Here is a 14732-nt window from a genome sequence, read left to right on the forward strand (position 1 = left end):
GTGTAGTGCCTTTTTAGAAGTATTGGAACAGCGAGGTCAATTGCTGAAGACTGAAAAGAAAATCCATGAGTCTGTAAAACCTTTGTCTCAGACTTTTTAAGGCCAATATCTGTACTTTTTAGCAAAGTCCAGTCCGACTTTCCAATTCTTCTTGCTAATGAGTGGTTAGAATCTTCTGTTGTCGCCATTGTACTTCTGTTGATGAGGTCTTCTATGAAGAGTAGATGGTGGTTCCTCCACTCCCGCCCTCTGCTGGTTGGCCCTGTGTCACTTTCAGATGTTTTAGGCTCTTTCAAGTTTCTGTCATCACCTGCTGATGCTTTCATTGGTCTACCACGTGTTACTTGGTACACCAGTGCTTTTTCTTCTTCAGGTTGTAGTGGTTGTGAGCAATGTTGGTGCAATAGTTCCGATTCATTTTCCATCTTCCCTCACATTCACAATTGCTTGTTTGTCACTGATAGACAGCTCCCTGGTTTTGTTGTTGTTTTCACCTCGAAATGCAGTCTGAGCTGGCAACATCTATCCTACCCAGTCTGCTAAGCCAGGGGTGTCCGGTGTTTTTCCACTTTTTTCCAGCGAGGGCCACATTGTGAAACGTGAAAGGATGCAACTTTGCCACTTTGATATTTTGTAGATATGATTATTTTCGTTCACCCTGTCAATGTCTATGCCATCAATTTGTATTTGCGCAAGTGTATCATTTTAGCACTTACCAAATAGCATTATGCAAATAATAACAATTTCAAGCCCTTCACAACTTTACAGATGTCATTTATTTATAGATTAAACAGTTGTGGTTCCAGTATTGACCCTTGGGGTACGCCGCATGATACCTTCAAGCTCACGGATGTATATTCTCCTAGCTTCACATGTTGCCTCCTGTCTGCTAAATAGCTTTTAACCCAGTTCAAAGTTAATCCTCTGATTCCATATCTTTTTAGTTTTGTAATTAGGATATTTTGATTAATTGTATCAAAGGCATTTGTCAAATCCATAAATACTGCAGATGGACAAGTTCTGTGGTCGACAGCATTGGTCATTTCCTCCGTGATTTTCGATTAGCGCCATGGAAGTTGAAATGTTGGTTCTGTATCCGTATTGGCTGTCAGCTCCTACTGTAAGTGGAAAAAGCCTGTTATTAGCATAAGCTTCTGGTTATACCAACGACCCAGCTTGTTTTTCACCCTCAACTCTTTGGTTTTCTTGTTGTTTTCACCTCTAAATGCAGTCTGCACGGGCAAAGCCTGTCCTATCCCCAATCTTCTAAGTTGTGCATCCCATCCAGATGTAAATAATGGGAAATAGAAGCTGAAATGTCGCTCTTTTGTCTCATATATTCATCTTTTGATGTCAAACCTGTCTAAATGTGAAGGACTTGACCTCACCGTTCCAATGCTTCAGGAGGGAACTGTATGCTTCCTCCGCTGTCCTTCGTCTTAAGGTCAACTGCTTGTATAACGTCCCCACAGTGCCCTCTAGCCATAGAAACGGAGACGTTACCTAGGAAGCCAGCTGGCAGTAAAATGTCAGTAAGTCACATCTGTAGCTTTCCAGAAGCTGTGAATTTTTCATGTTAAAAGTAGACGTTGCCGTGACTTACAAGTTTATTTTTATACAACAGACTGAAATAACCTCAGCTTTTTCTGACTGTTTCATCCATCTCAGATCTCGATGGAAATAGATTTTACAGTACCAGTTAAATGTTTTGGCTCACCTTCTCCTTGGGCAACATCAGCTGTTGCCTGGTCTGGTGCTGTCAATCTATGGCTCATCGTTTGTCATTGGGGATTTTTTCTCGGTTGGTACTAGAAAAGTGCTGAATAGAGTGACACACACTGCAACACCAACCGTTTTGTACTGCATTCTGTTGTGTAACTTGTATTCGCTCCTCTAACGCGTCCTACTGGTGGTAATACCGGATGTGCTTTGTCTTGGGCTACATTCAAGCCTTATTTTGGTGATTTAAGATGCAATTTTTTGACCAAAAACCTGACCAGTAAGTGGCGGTGAGTGTCAAATGCGTTTTAAGGGAGCTTGATTTGGATCAAGTACATTGAATCGGACTACCGTAAATTCCAGTCAATAAGCCACGCGTGTCCACATCATAAAATGGTATAAGTGGAGCGCACAAGTCCATGAGGACCAGTTAGCTCTTTATTTGACAGGAGCCAATCACGAGCTATGAATAAACTCACGACAAGCGTGTCAACCGTTGGAAATTGCAGGAGGTCATTACTCAATATGACAGTCTGACTCAGTGTCAACATTAAACTCATCACACAGCAACTAATACTCAAACGTTATAGCTCAGAAATATATGAACATGTATCAATGCGAATTTTATATGAAAAAAGACCAACATTTTAAAGTGTTACCATAATGCATTTCGGTTGAAAAAACAGTTTCATTGGAAGAGAGCAAAGAAAGTATAGAAAATGTCTCCAGTGCTGCTTCTGTCCACCAGTGGAAGCCCAAAGCAAAAAGTGGGAGGCTAACATCATTGCAGGGCCTCAATGAATGTGTTGCTCAGATGCAATGCCTTATGGGAAACCTTTTAAAATGTTGGATTTTCTTTTATTTTCAAGTCATATTGGTACATGTTTGTATATTACATATATACATACACCGTTTGAGCATTAAGTTGCTGTGTGATGACTTTAGTGTCGTTAGTAAAGTGTTCTTTGTGAGCCAGATGTCATTATATATATATATATATATATATATATATATATATATATATATATATATATATATATATAATGATGTCCTGTGATTTCCAATGGGTTGTCTAGCTCGTTGTGAGTGCACTGATAGCTCGTGATTGGCTCCTGCCAAAGAGCTAACGTTTCCTCATTGACTCGGGAGCAGCACAATATTTAAACAATCAGCAGTAGTTCTGAAGTAAAGGAGATTTCACGAGATTAGAATTTAGCTATAAATTAGCCGCACAGCTGTATAAGCCGAAGGGCTCAAAGTTTAAGAAAAAAGTAACGGCTTATACGCCAGAATTTACGGTAGTTTTCTCACATTGAACCAGTTGGAGGCAAAATAAGCGTCATCTGCGACTTCTTACTGGTCAGGTTCATCACTTCAATTCATTTACAATACATTGTATGGTAACCAGGAAGCATAAATATTTCTTCTTAACATTGTCCTTCTCTCTCTCCCTTCCCCCTTTCTCTCTCTCTCACAACGCTGCCAATGACGTAGCACCAGGTGAGTCGTATTTCTAGAAGTCATGTGACATTACTTCTACTGCCGTCCGGGTTTCGGCATTCTGTGGTTCCGTTAAAAACGTCATTTTGGCCCGTCTCGCTGGAGAACTAGTGACAGACAATCATCAAGGATAAAAAAGGCATCGTAACGTCTGGCCGGACGTCGTAAGGATGACGAGAAGGCGGTTGATCAACAATCACTTTGCTTTGAAAACAAAACAGGCTGCCGTCAGCCGAACTACGACAAAACACACAGTCAGGACATTTTCAAAGACGCTCAGAAATCACAAACCTCCTTCACAGGACACGTAACATATATGACTTGCGTAATAAATGAAAATATTGCCACGTTTTCCTCATCTCTCGCCTCCAAGCAGGCAGGAAGAGGTTTCACTCTGTGCATTGCTTTCAGCACCTCGGTGCCTTTGTTTCATAGAAGAACGGCATGAACAGAGTGAGGCCTTTTCAGTCATACAGTCTCTTTGTCTGGATGGGTGGAGGAGGGGCTGCTGGCATACACACAGAGTGCAGAAGAGTGTAACATAGTAGAAATTAAATTAGTAGATTGCAATGTATTGTCATAGTTTCTCATTGCGCTTTTCTTAAAAGTAAAGTTCAAATCTTGTCCCGTCTCGGTCTCGTAGAACCGATCTCATGTATTATCGCGTCTCGTGACACCTACGTTCTGCAACGGCCGGGTCGCTATAGAGTCCTTGAGCATCTTGCAGGATCCGCTCCTATGAAAGCGACAGTAATAACCAAGCAGCGTCCTGATCTTATGATTGAGATGGAAACTTTGCTTGTGCTTTGGCTTTTATTTTCATTTTTATTTAGGTATACAGTCGTCCCTCGCAATGTTGCACTTTTTCAGAAATGAATGAATGAATAAATGATGGCTGTTTGGTGGTAGACTGTGGTCTATTATTAAATACAAGTGATATGTAGTATTGTGGTCACTACGCGGCACTTCCGGAAATGAGGCTGAACAGTGAGAGCGAGCTCACCATGGCTGGCATCATCGCCTATAAATGTCATCTTTGCAAATTTACCGTTCGCTTTCAAAAATGGAACAGTGTAGAACATAATTACAAACAGTATCGAACATATTTAAGCAAAGTTGATGAATCATGTCAGGGACTCTTCATGCTGACAGGTCACAAACAGATTTCAAAAGCAGGAAAAAAGTGGCCGACATTGCATACTCACCGTTTGTTAAAAAAAAAAAATGCCAGTGCATTACAAGGATGGGGAGGGCACCAGTGACTGGGTTTGCCTTGGGCCCCCAAATGAATAAACACTGATGGTTGGACATGACAAAGCAGCCAGTTGTAGTCCAGCACAGCCAGATTTTTGTTGCATCAGCGTCTAACTCTTTGGCTCCATCATGAGTCTGCAAGCTGAACTGCAGCTCCCGCTCTTAAGGATGCTTGCTGGAGTTCATGGAAGACAGCTAAGGTGTTCTTTGCAGGAAAAAAATGCTAAATGGCCCTCAAATCAAATGTGACCACTGTAACGTTGGAAGTTACTGCTCCCTTAAATGTAGACTATACGATAGTGTACTTTTACTGCCCCAAGTATCCAGATGTACTGTAGATGTTTGTGTTTGTTTGAGCTTCTTCATGTCCTCCATCTTGTCAGAGATCATACAATGATCAGAATGATGATGGAGTAACGCAGTAGCACCGCTTGGTGCGCTTATCTTGTGTCATTTACTTTGTTCACGTGTTAGTACAACGAGGCGATGACGATCGCAGGCCACAAGTGTCAAAAATACGAGCCAAAACCGGCCCGTCACATAGTCCAGTCTGGTCTTAGGATGCGAGAAATGTAGACTTTACAACATCAGATCACAGGTAACTCATCTGATCACGTGAGGGAATATTTCTATTTATAGAGCTTGATTTACTGCATCTACTTATGTGTACTAGTTTACTGAGTATCAGCAAATGCAAAATAGTTGTACAATTTTTGCCATGCCTTGCTTTGCTTGTTTCTAATAATATTCTGACTTTTACAAATAACTTCAATATTTTAACACTATGTGACTAAAATGACCTTATTTTTTCTTGTTTGTCTTTTTCTTGTTATGACTTTTTTTCTTGTAGTATTTTGACTTTATTCTTGTAAAGTTAGCGCTGTTTCCATTTTAAAAAAATATATACAAAATTCCAACACCTTTTTCACCTTTCTTCTTGTAAATTTTCTTCTCGTAATTATGACTTTATTTCCATCATATTTTGTCTTTATTCTCGTAACATTGGAACTTATATTTTTACATTTTCCCTTTACATTTTTTGATGCAAATATATTCATTTTTTATAGAATGTATTTAGTTTTTTGACAGCACACAAGGATTATTCATTTGTTGATTTTTGTTTAGGTTAAAAATCTCCTACCTGCAGAGGGATAATATTATAAATCCAAAATATAGATGTAGCATAGACAAAAACTGAAGGATGTGGAGGCCCACTTTGATACATTTTGTACTTTAAAATACAATCCAATGTAGGTCAGTATGCTGTATTATAAACTGTAGAAGTTTTGCATTTTAGGTGACAAAGCAGTTTTGCAATCTTATGCACTTGGTAACACATGCTAGCCGGTGGTATGAAAAAAATGTAACCTTGAACCGATTTTATAGCTTGTACATGAGATTGGGCCGACGAGAAGTAGACGCAAAGAGAGGAGATTCTAACTCTACTTTGAACAAAAACATGAGACATTATTAAACACATATGACAATATGTTGCAGTTGCATTGCTCCTCACGAGGCTACACTCTGTGTATATGCTGGTGGCCCCGCCTACACCCACCCAGACAAAGAGACTGTATGACTGACAAAAGGTCTCACTCCGTTCATGCCGCTGTTCTAAGGGAACAAACATGCCATTGTGCTGAAAGCAATGTACCGAGTGAACCGTCATGATGCCCGTTTGAAGGCGGCAGACGAGGAAAACAGACACGCATGCACGTGGCAACATATTGATTATCCAGCTCATTTTCATTTATTGTGCTGCGATAGATACTGTAGCTGTTCTGTTTACTTTCCTGAAATGTCCCACATGTCCATTCTGTCTCCTTCGTTGACATCATGTCCTCCTGTGGCCGCCCAGATTCTCTGCATCTTCGCCACAACATAATAATCACTGCATCTGCACTGCAGGGGTGGGGCGGGCAATTGAGGGTGTTGGTGGAGAAGGGGAGGCGTTGCCAGGGAGACGTGGGAGGCAGTTGCCATAGCAACTAAGCCATGCACTCGGCAAGTGAGGGATGGAGGACTCGAGAAGGAGTGGACCGGGGTTTGACATTCAGTGAGGTTGAAGATTAAAAATAGAAGCGTGGTGACAAGATCCTCAGCCCTCTGCCCCTCCTGCAGCTCCCCCCCCACCCCTCCTTTCTCAGCACAGGCAGGCTGGCTGGCAGGTGCAGGATGCTCTCTCTGTCTCCTTTTGGCTTCCATTTCTACAGCTGCTCAGGACTGTGTGACCTTCAAACATTTGCAATGACCTCTGTGAGTCCATGGGTGGACAGAGATGCACAAGTCTAATTTGGAGCTAATTTGTTCATATTAGGAATATTGAATGTCATCTATCTTGATCATGTTTTTTAAAATTATTTTTCAAGGGGAGAGAAGTGAGTAGTGATGCAGATATTGCTTGGCATGTTTTGCTGGGAATGAGACGATACAGTACATGCAGACTGTTTGCTTTCTATTGAAAAGAATCGTATGGCCTCACCCAAGCACCCTGTTCTCTAAGACCTCGAGAGGTCGGCTAGCAACCATTAGGATTAGGATTGGGGGGGTAGGATTAGGGTTGGGTTTAGAGGGTTGGGGTTGGGATTTAAGGTTAGGATTAGGGTTAGGGAGTTAGTTGGGGTTAGGGTTAGGGGTTTTTATGGTTAGAGTAGGGTTGGGGTTTAGGGTTGGGATTATGGTTAGGGGGTTAGTGTTGGGGTTGGGTTTCAGGTTAGGATTAGGGTTCGGGTGTTAGGGTTAGGGAGGTTAGATTAGATTCAAGATTCAAGAGTTTTTATTGTCATATGCACAGCAAAACAGGTAGTTCTGCTACGCAATGAAATTCTTATTCTGTTCAGTCTCCCAAAAAAAGAAAGAAAAACACAAGAAAATGAATAAGAACATCAGAAACATTAATGCCAATAATGAAGTAACAACGACAACAACAACAGAAGAGACATTAATACAAATAAATAATACAAATAAATAAATAAAGTGCTATGAGTGTGTGTGTGCGTGTGTGTGTGTTGCGTGCGTGTGTGAGCGCTTCGTTGAGAAGCCTGATGGCCTGTGGGTAAAAGCTGTTTGCCAGCCTTGTGGTCCTGGACTTCAAACTCCTGTAGCGTCTGCCTGACGGTAGGAGTGTGAATAATGAGTGTTGTGGATGTGTGCTGTCCTTGATGAGGTTGTGTGTTCTTCGTAGGACTCTAGTTTTATAAATGTCTTGCAGTGAGGGGAGGGCTGCCCCAACAATGTTCTGTGAGGTCTTGATCACCCGCTGGAGTGCCTTCCTATCACGTGTTGTACAGTTACCGTACCAAACAGTGATGGAGGCGGTAAGGACACTTTCCATAGTGCATCTGTAGAAGCAACTCAGGGTTGTGGTGGACATGCCAAATTTCCTCAGTCTTCTCAGGAAGTACAGTCTCCTTTGGGACTTCTTCATAATTTGTTGGGTGTTGTGAGACCAGGTGAGGTCCTCGCTGATGTGTGTGCCAAGGAACTTGAAGGTTTTCACCCTCTCCACCTCAGTCTCATCAATAAACAGGGGTCTATGCGGCTCCTTTTCCCTTGTTCTTGGGTCGATGATCATCTCTTTAGTCTTATCTGTATTGAGAAGGAGATTGTTATGATTAGGGTTGAGGTTTAGGGTTAGCGGGTTAGTTTGGGGATAGGGGGTTAGTGTTGGGGTTGGGTTTCGGATTAGGATTAGGGTTCGGGTGTTAGGGTTAGGGAGGTTAGATTAGGGTTGACGTTTAGGGTTAGGGGGTTAGATTGGGGTGTTAAGGTTAGAGTTTCCCTGGCCTGGAAGGCTCCAATTGTCTGGCAATTTGTATGGTTCCCCTTCCGGGGTTTCATCTCGACTCAAAGCTTCCCCGGGTGAATCATATGGCTTTTTGCGTGGCATTGTTGCTAAGCAACCGCCCTTAGCTTTAGCGGTTAGCCGTTTATCTTAACTTGCTAATGTCTGTCGGCGCCCTTAATTTGTTCATTTCAATGAATCCATACCTTGAAACAAACAATTCTAGGCTTTTGATGGCGATGTGTGGTCAGGAAGACACCAAAATAGTTCAAAACTCTGGTAGCAAAAGCAGAGCTCTTGCCACAAACGTCCTTTCCGGTCAACAAGAAGTGGTGTTTTTGTCGAGATGTTCAATATTGGTTTTCCTAGATACAGTACCACGAGTCACTAATTGACCACGGCCCATGTCTCCGTCCAATACAGACATGGAATTGTAGTCAATAAAGTATTTAAATATTTTAAGTTTTGATGGGGTGCTTGTTGGTGCTGGTTGATCAGCTCAGGAAATCCACTGACCAATGGCATGTGAGTTTAGCCGTCCCATGTGGTGCTACTCAGCCAATCAAATCTGTGCAAACGTTGTGACTCTAAGCAAGACAGTTGAAAGTTAAGGCGAGTGCATATGGACATATCTTTCTGACGGTAGCTAACGATCAAAAAAATTCAATCAAATGGGTGCCTTTGGGAGTGTTAACCTGGAGCCTACCACAGCAACCGACTTTTATTTTTAAGCTAGCATTGTGCAGTTTAATGCAGTGTAACTGGACAGTAGGTCTGTTGCTGTTGTGGTTTTTTGTTGCTTCATGATTATGATGAAGCTAACAGTACTACAACAGCAACATCCTAACATATACAGTATATGTCTACAGTGGTACTCGTACTACAGTACTCGTTTATGGTGGGGGATAGGTTCCCAAAGTAGTAGTAGTAGTAATAGTAAAAAAAAAGTAAAAAAAAGCACAAAAATTGCACCAAAAAAATCTGCGAAACAGGAAGTACATGAAAGGTTAAACGCGATGGAGCGAGGGAACACTGTCTACAGTATGTATGTATATGTATGTACTTTAGTACGTGATATGACGTTCGGACGCTTCCTGGTGTGTAGAAATGTATCTAACAGACGCATTTCAACACCAAGACTTCATTTTTGTATTCACAAATGACAAATGTAATTTAATTAAAAAATTTTAAAAAATCCATCCATCCATCCATTTTCTAGACCGCTTCTCCTCATTAGGGTCGCGGGGGCATGCTGGAGCCTATCCCAGCTGACTTCGGGCGACAGGCGGGGTACACTCTGGACTGGTCGCCAGCCAATGGCAGGGCACATAAAGACAAACACTCACATTCATACCTATTGACAATTCAGAGTCTCCAATTAACCTCACCTGCATGATTTTGGAATGTGGGAGGAAGCCGGAGTACCCGGAGAAAACCCACGCGCACACGGGGAGAACATGCAAACTCCACACAGAAATGCCCAGGGGAGAATCCAACCCAGGCCTTCCCGATCTCCAGGCTGTTACTGTGTTGGTCAACGTGCTAACCACTAGCCCTTTTTAAAAAATCGTACATGTGTATTTAGTTAGTCAGCGGCTCACACAGCAGCTACAATCTCCGAGCTAAACAAAATTAGTGTCGTCATGAAACAACACTGCTGTCTACAATACCACATTTCTCAAGCAAAAAGAATAATTGCACATCACTTACAGGCACATGGTCTCCAAGGCAGACACGTATTGGAACGTATTCTGCAACAAAAAGCATACGGTGTCATTCCGTCATTCAATTTGCGTGCCTAACTGCATCACAACTCTCAACTCGGTGCACGACTGCGGCCAATCAGGCTCGTCATTGGGTCAGCGCTGGCTGTCATATGCCAGCTGAGCCACTGTGACAGCCATTGATCTGTTTGTGAGTGTGGAGATTTTCCAGTGCGTGTGAGTGTTTTTCACAGTGTCGTCTCGTGTGCGCTTGTGCATGTTTGTCACTTGGGGCTGGATGTAGAAATCCAGCGAATGAGGGAATATTCCTGGTTGTCACGTGACTGTGTGATGTCAGGGAAAGAGAGAGAGAAAGCGAGAGCGAGCAAGGTGTAATTTAGCCCCACAGCTGATGTGTGCAGTGCTCAGAGAGAAACGGAGACGACACAGTCGCTCTTCCCTGCACTCCTTGTGAAGCCATGCACATATACGTCGCATTCATGCATGCACTTTTCACACTTTAGCACAGTTGCACACACACAACTTCAAGGCATCACTTTAAAGAGAGGATGTATTTCTTTCTTTAAGCACGTTTCTGCAAAGGACATTTCTCCCTCCAGGAAAGGACCTCAATGACCCTTCTTGGATACTAAAAAGCAGAGAGGAACTACCACAACAACAGAGACAAGACGGAATAAAAGGAGCAAAAAAGCAAAACGGCACAAGAAAAGGACAGACGACGGGAAAATGTCCTTCTTGTCTGGCTCACAGTGGCAGCAGCCTGGCATTATTGTTGGTAGCAGCGGGTGCAGACAACCTTCTAGTGGGCAGCAACCTGCAAATACCCTCTCGGTTGCCAACACCCCTGCTGTCCTGACCTCTCCTTCGCTGTCATCCTCCAGCTTGGCCTCTACGCACCACAGCGGCTCGTATGACCCAGCTAAGATGGCACCTGGGGGGACGTTTGCTGCTTTCCCAGAGGCGGGATTCAAAGTGACTTTAACTGAAGATGAGCTGCAATCAGGATGTGGCAGAACATCCCCTGTGACTGTGCCAGGAACCCTGGGTCTCAGGCCACCTATTCTGAAGGTAGAGGATGACGACTCAACAGGTGACAAACAATCAGAAAGGGAGGCAGGGGTTTCACTAGGGAGTGCAGGACAAAGTCCCAGCAGCCCACTTTCTTCCTACTCATCCACGTCGTCTTCATTAGCCTCTCCTTCCATTTTACCTGGGAAACCGTTTTTCAACTCCACTCTGGAACCGAAGCATGCATCAACCCCCAGCGTTGACCCAGACTTTCAGCAACTCAATCCAAACTGGTCTTTTCCAAGCAGAGATGGAGTTTTCCGTCATCAATCCCAAGAGGTTCCTCCAAATCAGGCCACAGCGTTTAAGGAAGCTAAACCGTTTTACCAGTCTGTCAAGGGAACTGACAGTTCAAAGATCGGAGAAAATGCTGCCACAATTCAGGGCCTGATTGAAGATACAAGACTCAAGTCATCTTCAGAAGGGCAAAATCCTGAAAGACAACATTCTGGAACTGCTCCTACAGCAGGAAACCTAACAGGAAGTAACATGGCCATATCTCCAAGGCTCTTGGAACTTCCTGCCTCAGCTGGGGACGACAGATTGTCAGAAAAAGGAAATTCTAAACGTAAAAAACAGGTGGGATCAAGTGTTTCACCTAGCAGTGGGATAACAGACCGTAAGGATCAAATGTCACAAGATTCAGATGGCGCAGATGGTGGGTCAGTGGGATTAGGTGTGACTGTAAACCCAGAGAGAAAAAATATCCAAGTCAATGAACTGCCTCACCGAAGTGTAGTCAGACGAGCAATGTCAGACTGTTCTCACCTGTCTGTTCCCACATTAAACGCTGAAGTGTACCCCAACAGCTTGGGAGGCTCGTCCAGGATAATGCCCAACTTTGCCGCAATGGAAACAGCATGTCTGACCAGGGTGCCCTACCCACACGTGGCTGTCCGACGCTCGCTCACAGTCACTGATGGCACAGAAGCCTCGATATTATCATCTCCATTAATGGCGCCTGTGATGCCGTCATCCCCACCACCTAAGAGGCATCATGGCATCTGCGAAACCAACGTTTTAATTTCGGTTCCAACCCCAGCAGGTATGTAGGTCTACCACTGGTGACATTGCACCTGTAGTTTCAAAGTGCTTGTCTGTACCTCCGTGTCCTGTCAACATTGGTAGCTAAATGTCCACTGACATCTCCTATTGGCTGTCAGCCAGATGTGTCCATCCGGGCTAATCTGGTTTCCAGTCAGTCACACGGCACATGCACTCCTAATCAACATTTTAAGAGCAGTACATTAAATGGCAACAATTTTCCTTTTTCTACTGTTGGATCTTAAAGAGGTTCTAAGTGGAGCTTCAAAATGCAAAAAGAAAAAATGGGAGTGAGAGGAAAAAAGCTATTTATTGCAAAGAAGCATTGAAGTGAAATAGGCTGTTCATCAGCTGATCAAAAGTGTTAAGACCATAGCTCAAATAAACCCTGAACTCCCCGCCCGTAACGAGTAGTTGCGCCATTCTTGTTAATGAGCTGAAAAATGCATTTGGGCATGCTTGATGCCAGTGTTTCTAGGTGGTGAAGATGGCTTCACGGACGGCATCCACTGTCTGGAACTCATGTCCATTTTTGCAAATCCATCCCCAAATGTTCTCCGTTCTCTGTTCCTCTGGAAGAAGTCCTTTTGTGAAGTGCAGCGTTGTCCTGTTGAAGCCAGTCATTAGCACACAGACGAGGGCCTTCAGTTGTGAGGGATGCCCCCTGCAACATCTCCACAAAGCCCCTGTACAACCTGAAGCTCCATTGTTCTATTGAAGGATCATGATGGTGGAAAACATCTCAGGTTGGATCTCCTTGTCAAGGGAGAGTAAACCGTTCTTCCACCTTTCAGTGTCCCATGTTTGAAGCTCTCCTGCAAATTCCAAACCTTGAAGGAGACCAGGCCTTTGAAGATGTTGTTTCTTCTGTGGCAGATGGCGTCTGACGGCTGCAGTCGGCACAAGTAACGACCTTCTTTTGGGCCGAGGATGGTCCCGTGTCTTGACGGACAGCCAATGGCATCCTCTGGCTCATTTTTGGACTTTTTTTTGTTCCATTAGCCTCAGGATGTTTGAAGTTTCACATGTTTCTACTTAGAACTTCCTAAAGATCCAATTGTGCAAAATGTCATTTCTTGCAATTTTCAACTGGTCTTAAAATTCTGATGGACACTTGCGTCTCCATTTAGCAGAGCGTAAGTTCTTGGCATTTGGGAGGAAGCCGGCGAAAACTCCTTCTGTTGGAGATTCTAACCTGGATCTCCTGACTGTGAGGCAGACATACTAGCCACTGCCCCACAGCACTGCTCACATACAACTTGTTTCCAGAAAATGATTGAATGTGTTGTCCTACTCAGCTGCCTGAACCTTGATTAATGCTGATTGCGTTGCTGTGAATCACTCCTGATGCTGATATGACAGAACATTAGACAGCATCCTCCAAAGATATCACATCGGCCGTGACAACGTATCTCATTGGAGCAGCTCGTACATGTGTAGGCTCTGTGATGAATGACACTGTAACCTCTTACCCTCAACTGTAAGTCATCACTAACAGCTACAGGAAACATTTGCTTTCATGCTACATGCTACAGACACAATCTATTGGCTATGAGAAAAATGAGCTATATATTCAAACTATATCCATTTAAAAAAGTGTCTTTGAATTTTTACATTCGGCACCCCATATGCCCGATTCAAACATTTATGTTCTTGATACACTAGGTTCCCAACTTACGAACACAATTGGTTCCAGACGACCGTTTGCAAGTCGATTTGTTCGTAAGTCGAACAAAAGGTAATATTAGCAATGATATAGGTACTACATGTACGTGTATACATATACAGTATATGTGTATGTATGTAAACATGAGTGTGGATGCAGTAGTAATATTTAAACCAGGATAATGAATGAAATAAACAGTAATAAAAGTGATATAATAATACGTAATGATAAATGTTATTTACCTTTGAAGAGGAGTGGTCCAGCATACGTCGTTGTGGAGGAGGAGGAGGAGGAGTTATGGGAAAGTACAAATCGTCAGCGGTAGACTCTTCTAAAAGAGGTAGTTCAGGGGAAACTACTGAGGTGGAAGGAATTGGCAACGAAGGTGCAGACGAAGGTGTAGGCATTGGTGGCGAGTCACTTGGTGACGACGGTGCAGGAGTAGCAGATCTACGTTTGAAGAAGCTTTCAATGGAAGTTTGTATGGTCTTCCTTTTCTTCTCCTCGTAGATGATATGGTAGCACTGTAGAGCACCATTTTCCAACAAATTCAAATGACAAAATATCGCAATTTTCGACAAAATACATGAAAATATAGACCAGTCAGCTTGTGTTCGTATCTCCAAATGTTCCTAAGGGTGATGTTCGTAAGTAGAGAACCTAGTGTACTTGCTGCTTTTGTAAAAAATAAAAATAAAAATACACATTTCACAGTGAGTACAAATAGACAAATTCTGCTCCCATGCTTATGCTGAATGTAAATATACATCTAAATCTTAAGCGATAAATATAAATGTTGAATATAAATACAAATGTTAAATAGCTAATAGCTAAAATTTCTCACATTTAACTCATTTTTGTCATATCTGAGGCTGAAATTAGTCAATCTAAATGGTAAATCTAAACGTAAAAGTTAAATATAAATATGGTAAATGGTCTTTCACTTCTATCGTGCTTTTACCAGCTCCAAGGC

The 14732-nt window shown here is 42.9% G+C and overlaps 1 protein-coding gene across 13 annotated transcripts in view; it reads left to right on the forward strand.

Annotated features, from left to right (window-relative positions):
• Positions 1–14732, forward strand: part of map4l (microtubule associated protein 4 like) — a 99901-nt gene that overhangs the window by 34145 nt on the left and 51024 nt on the right. The window contains exon 1 of one of the 13 annotated variants that reach the window (XM_054768356.1): positions 8193–12094. The exons of the other annotated variants lie outside the window; for them this stretch is intronic. Coding sequence (XP_054624331.1) covers positions 10708–12094 — 1387 coding nt within the window. The 5' untranslated portion in view covers positions 8193–10707. Of the gene's footprint in view, positions 1–8192; positions 12095–14732 lie in introns of those variants that run through there. 13 annotated transcript variants of the gene reach the window in all.

This window comes from Dunckerocampus dactyliophorus, chromosome 2 (assembly GCF_027744805.1).
Source record: "Dunckerocampus dactyliophorus isolate RoL2022-P2 chromosome 2, RoL_Ddac_1.1, whole genome shotgun sequence".
Lineage (NCBI taxonomy): Eukaryota > Metazoa > Chordata > Actinopteri > Syngnathiformes > Syngnathidae > Dunckerocampus > Dunckerocampus dactyliophorus.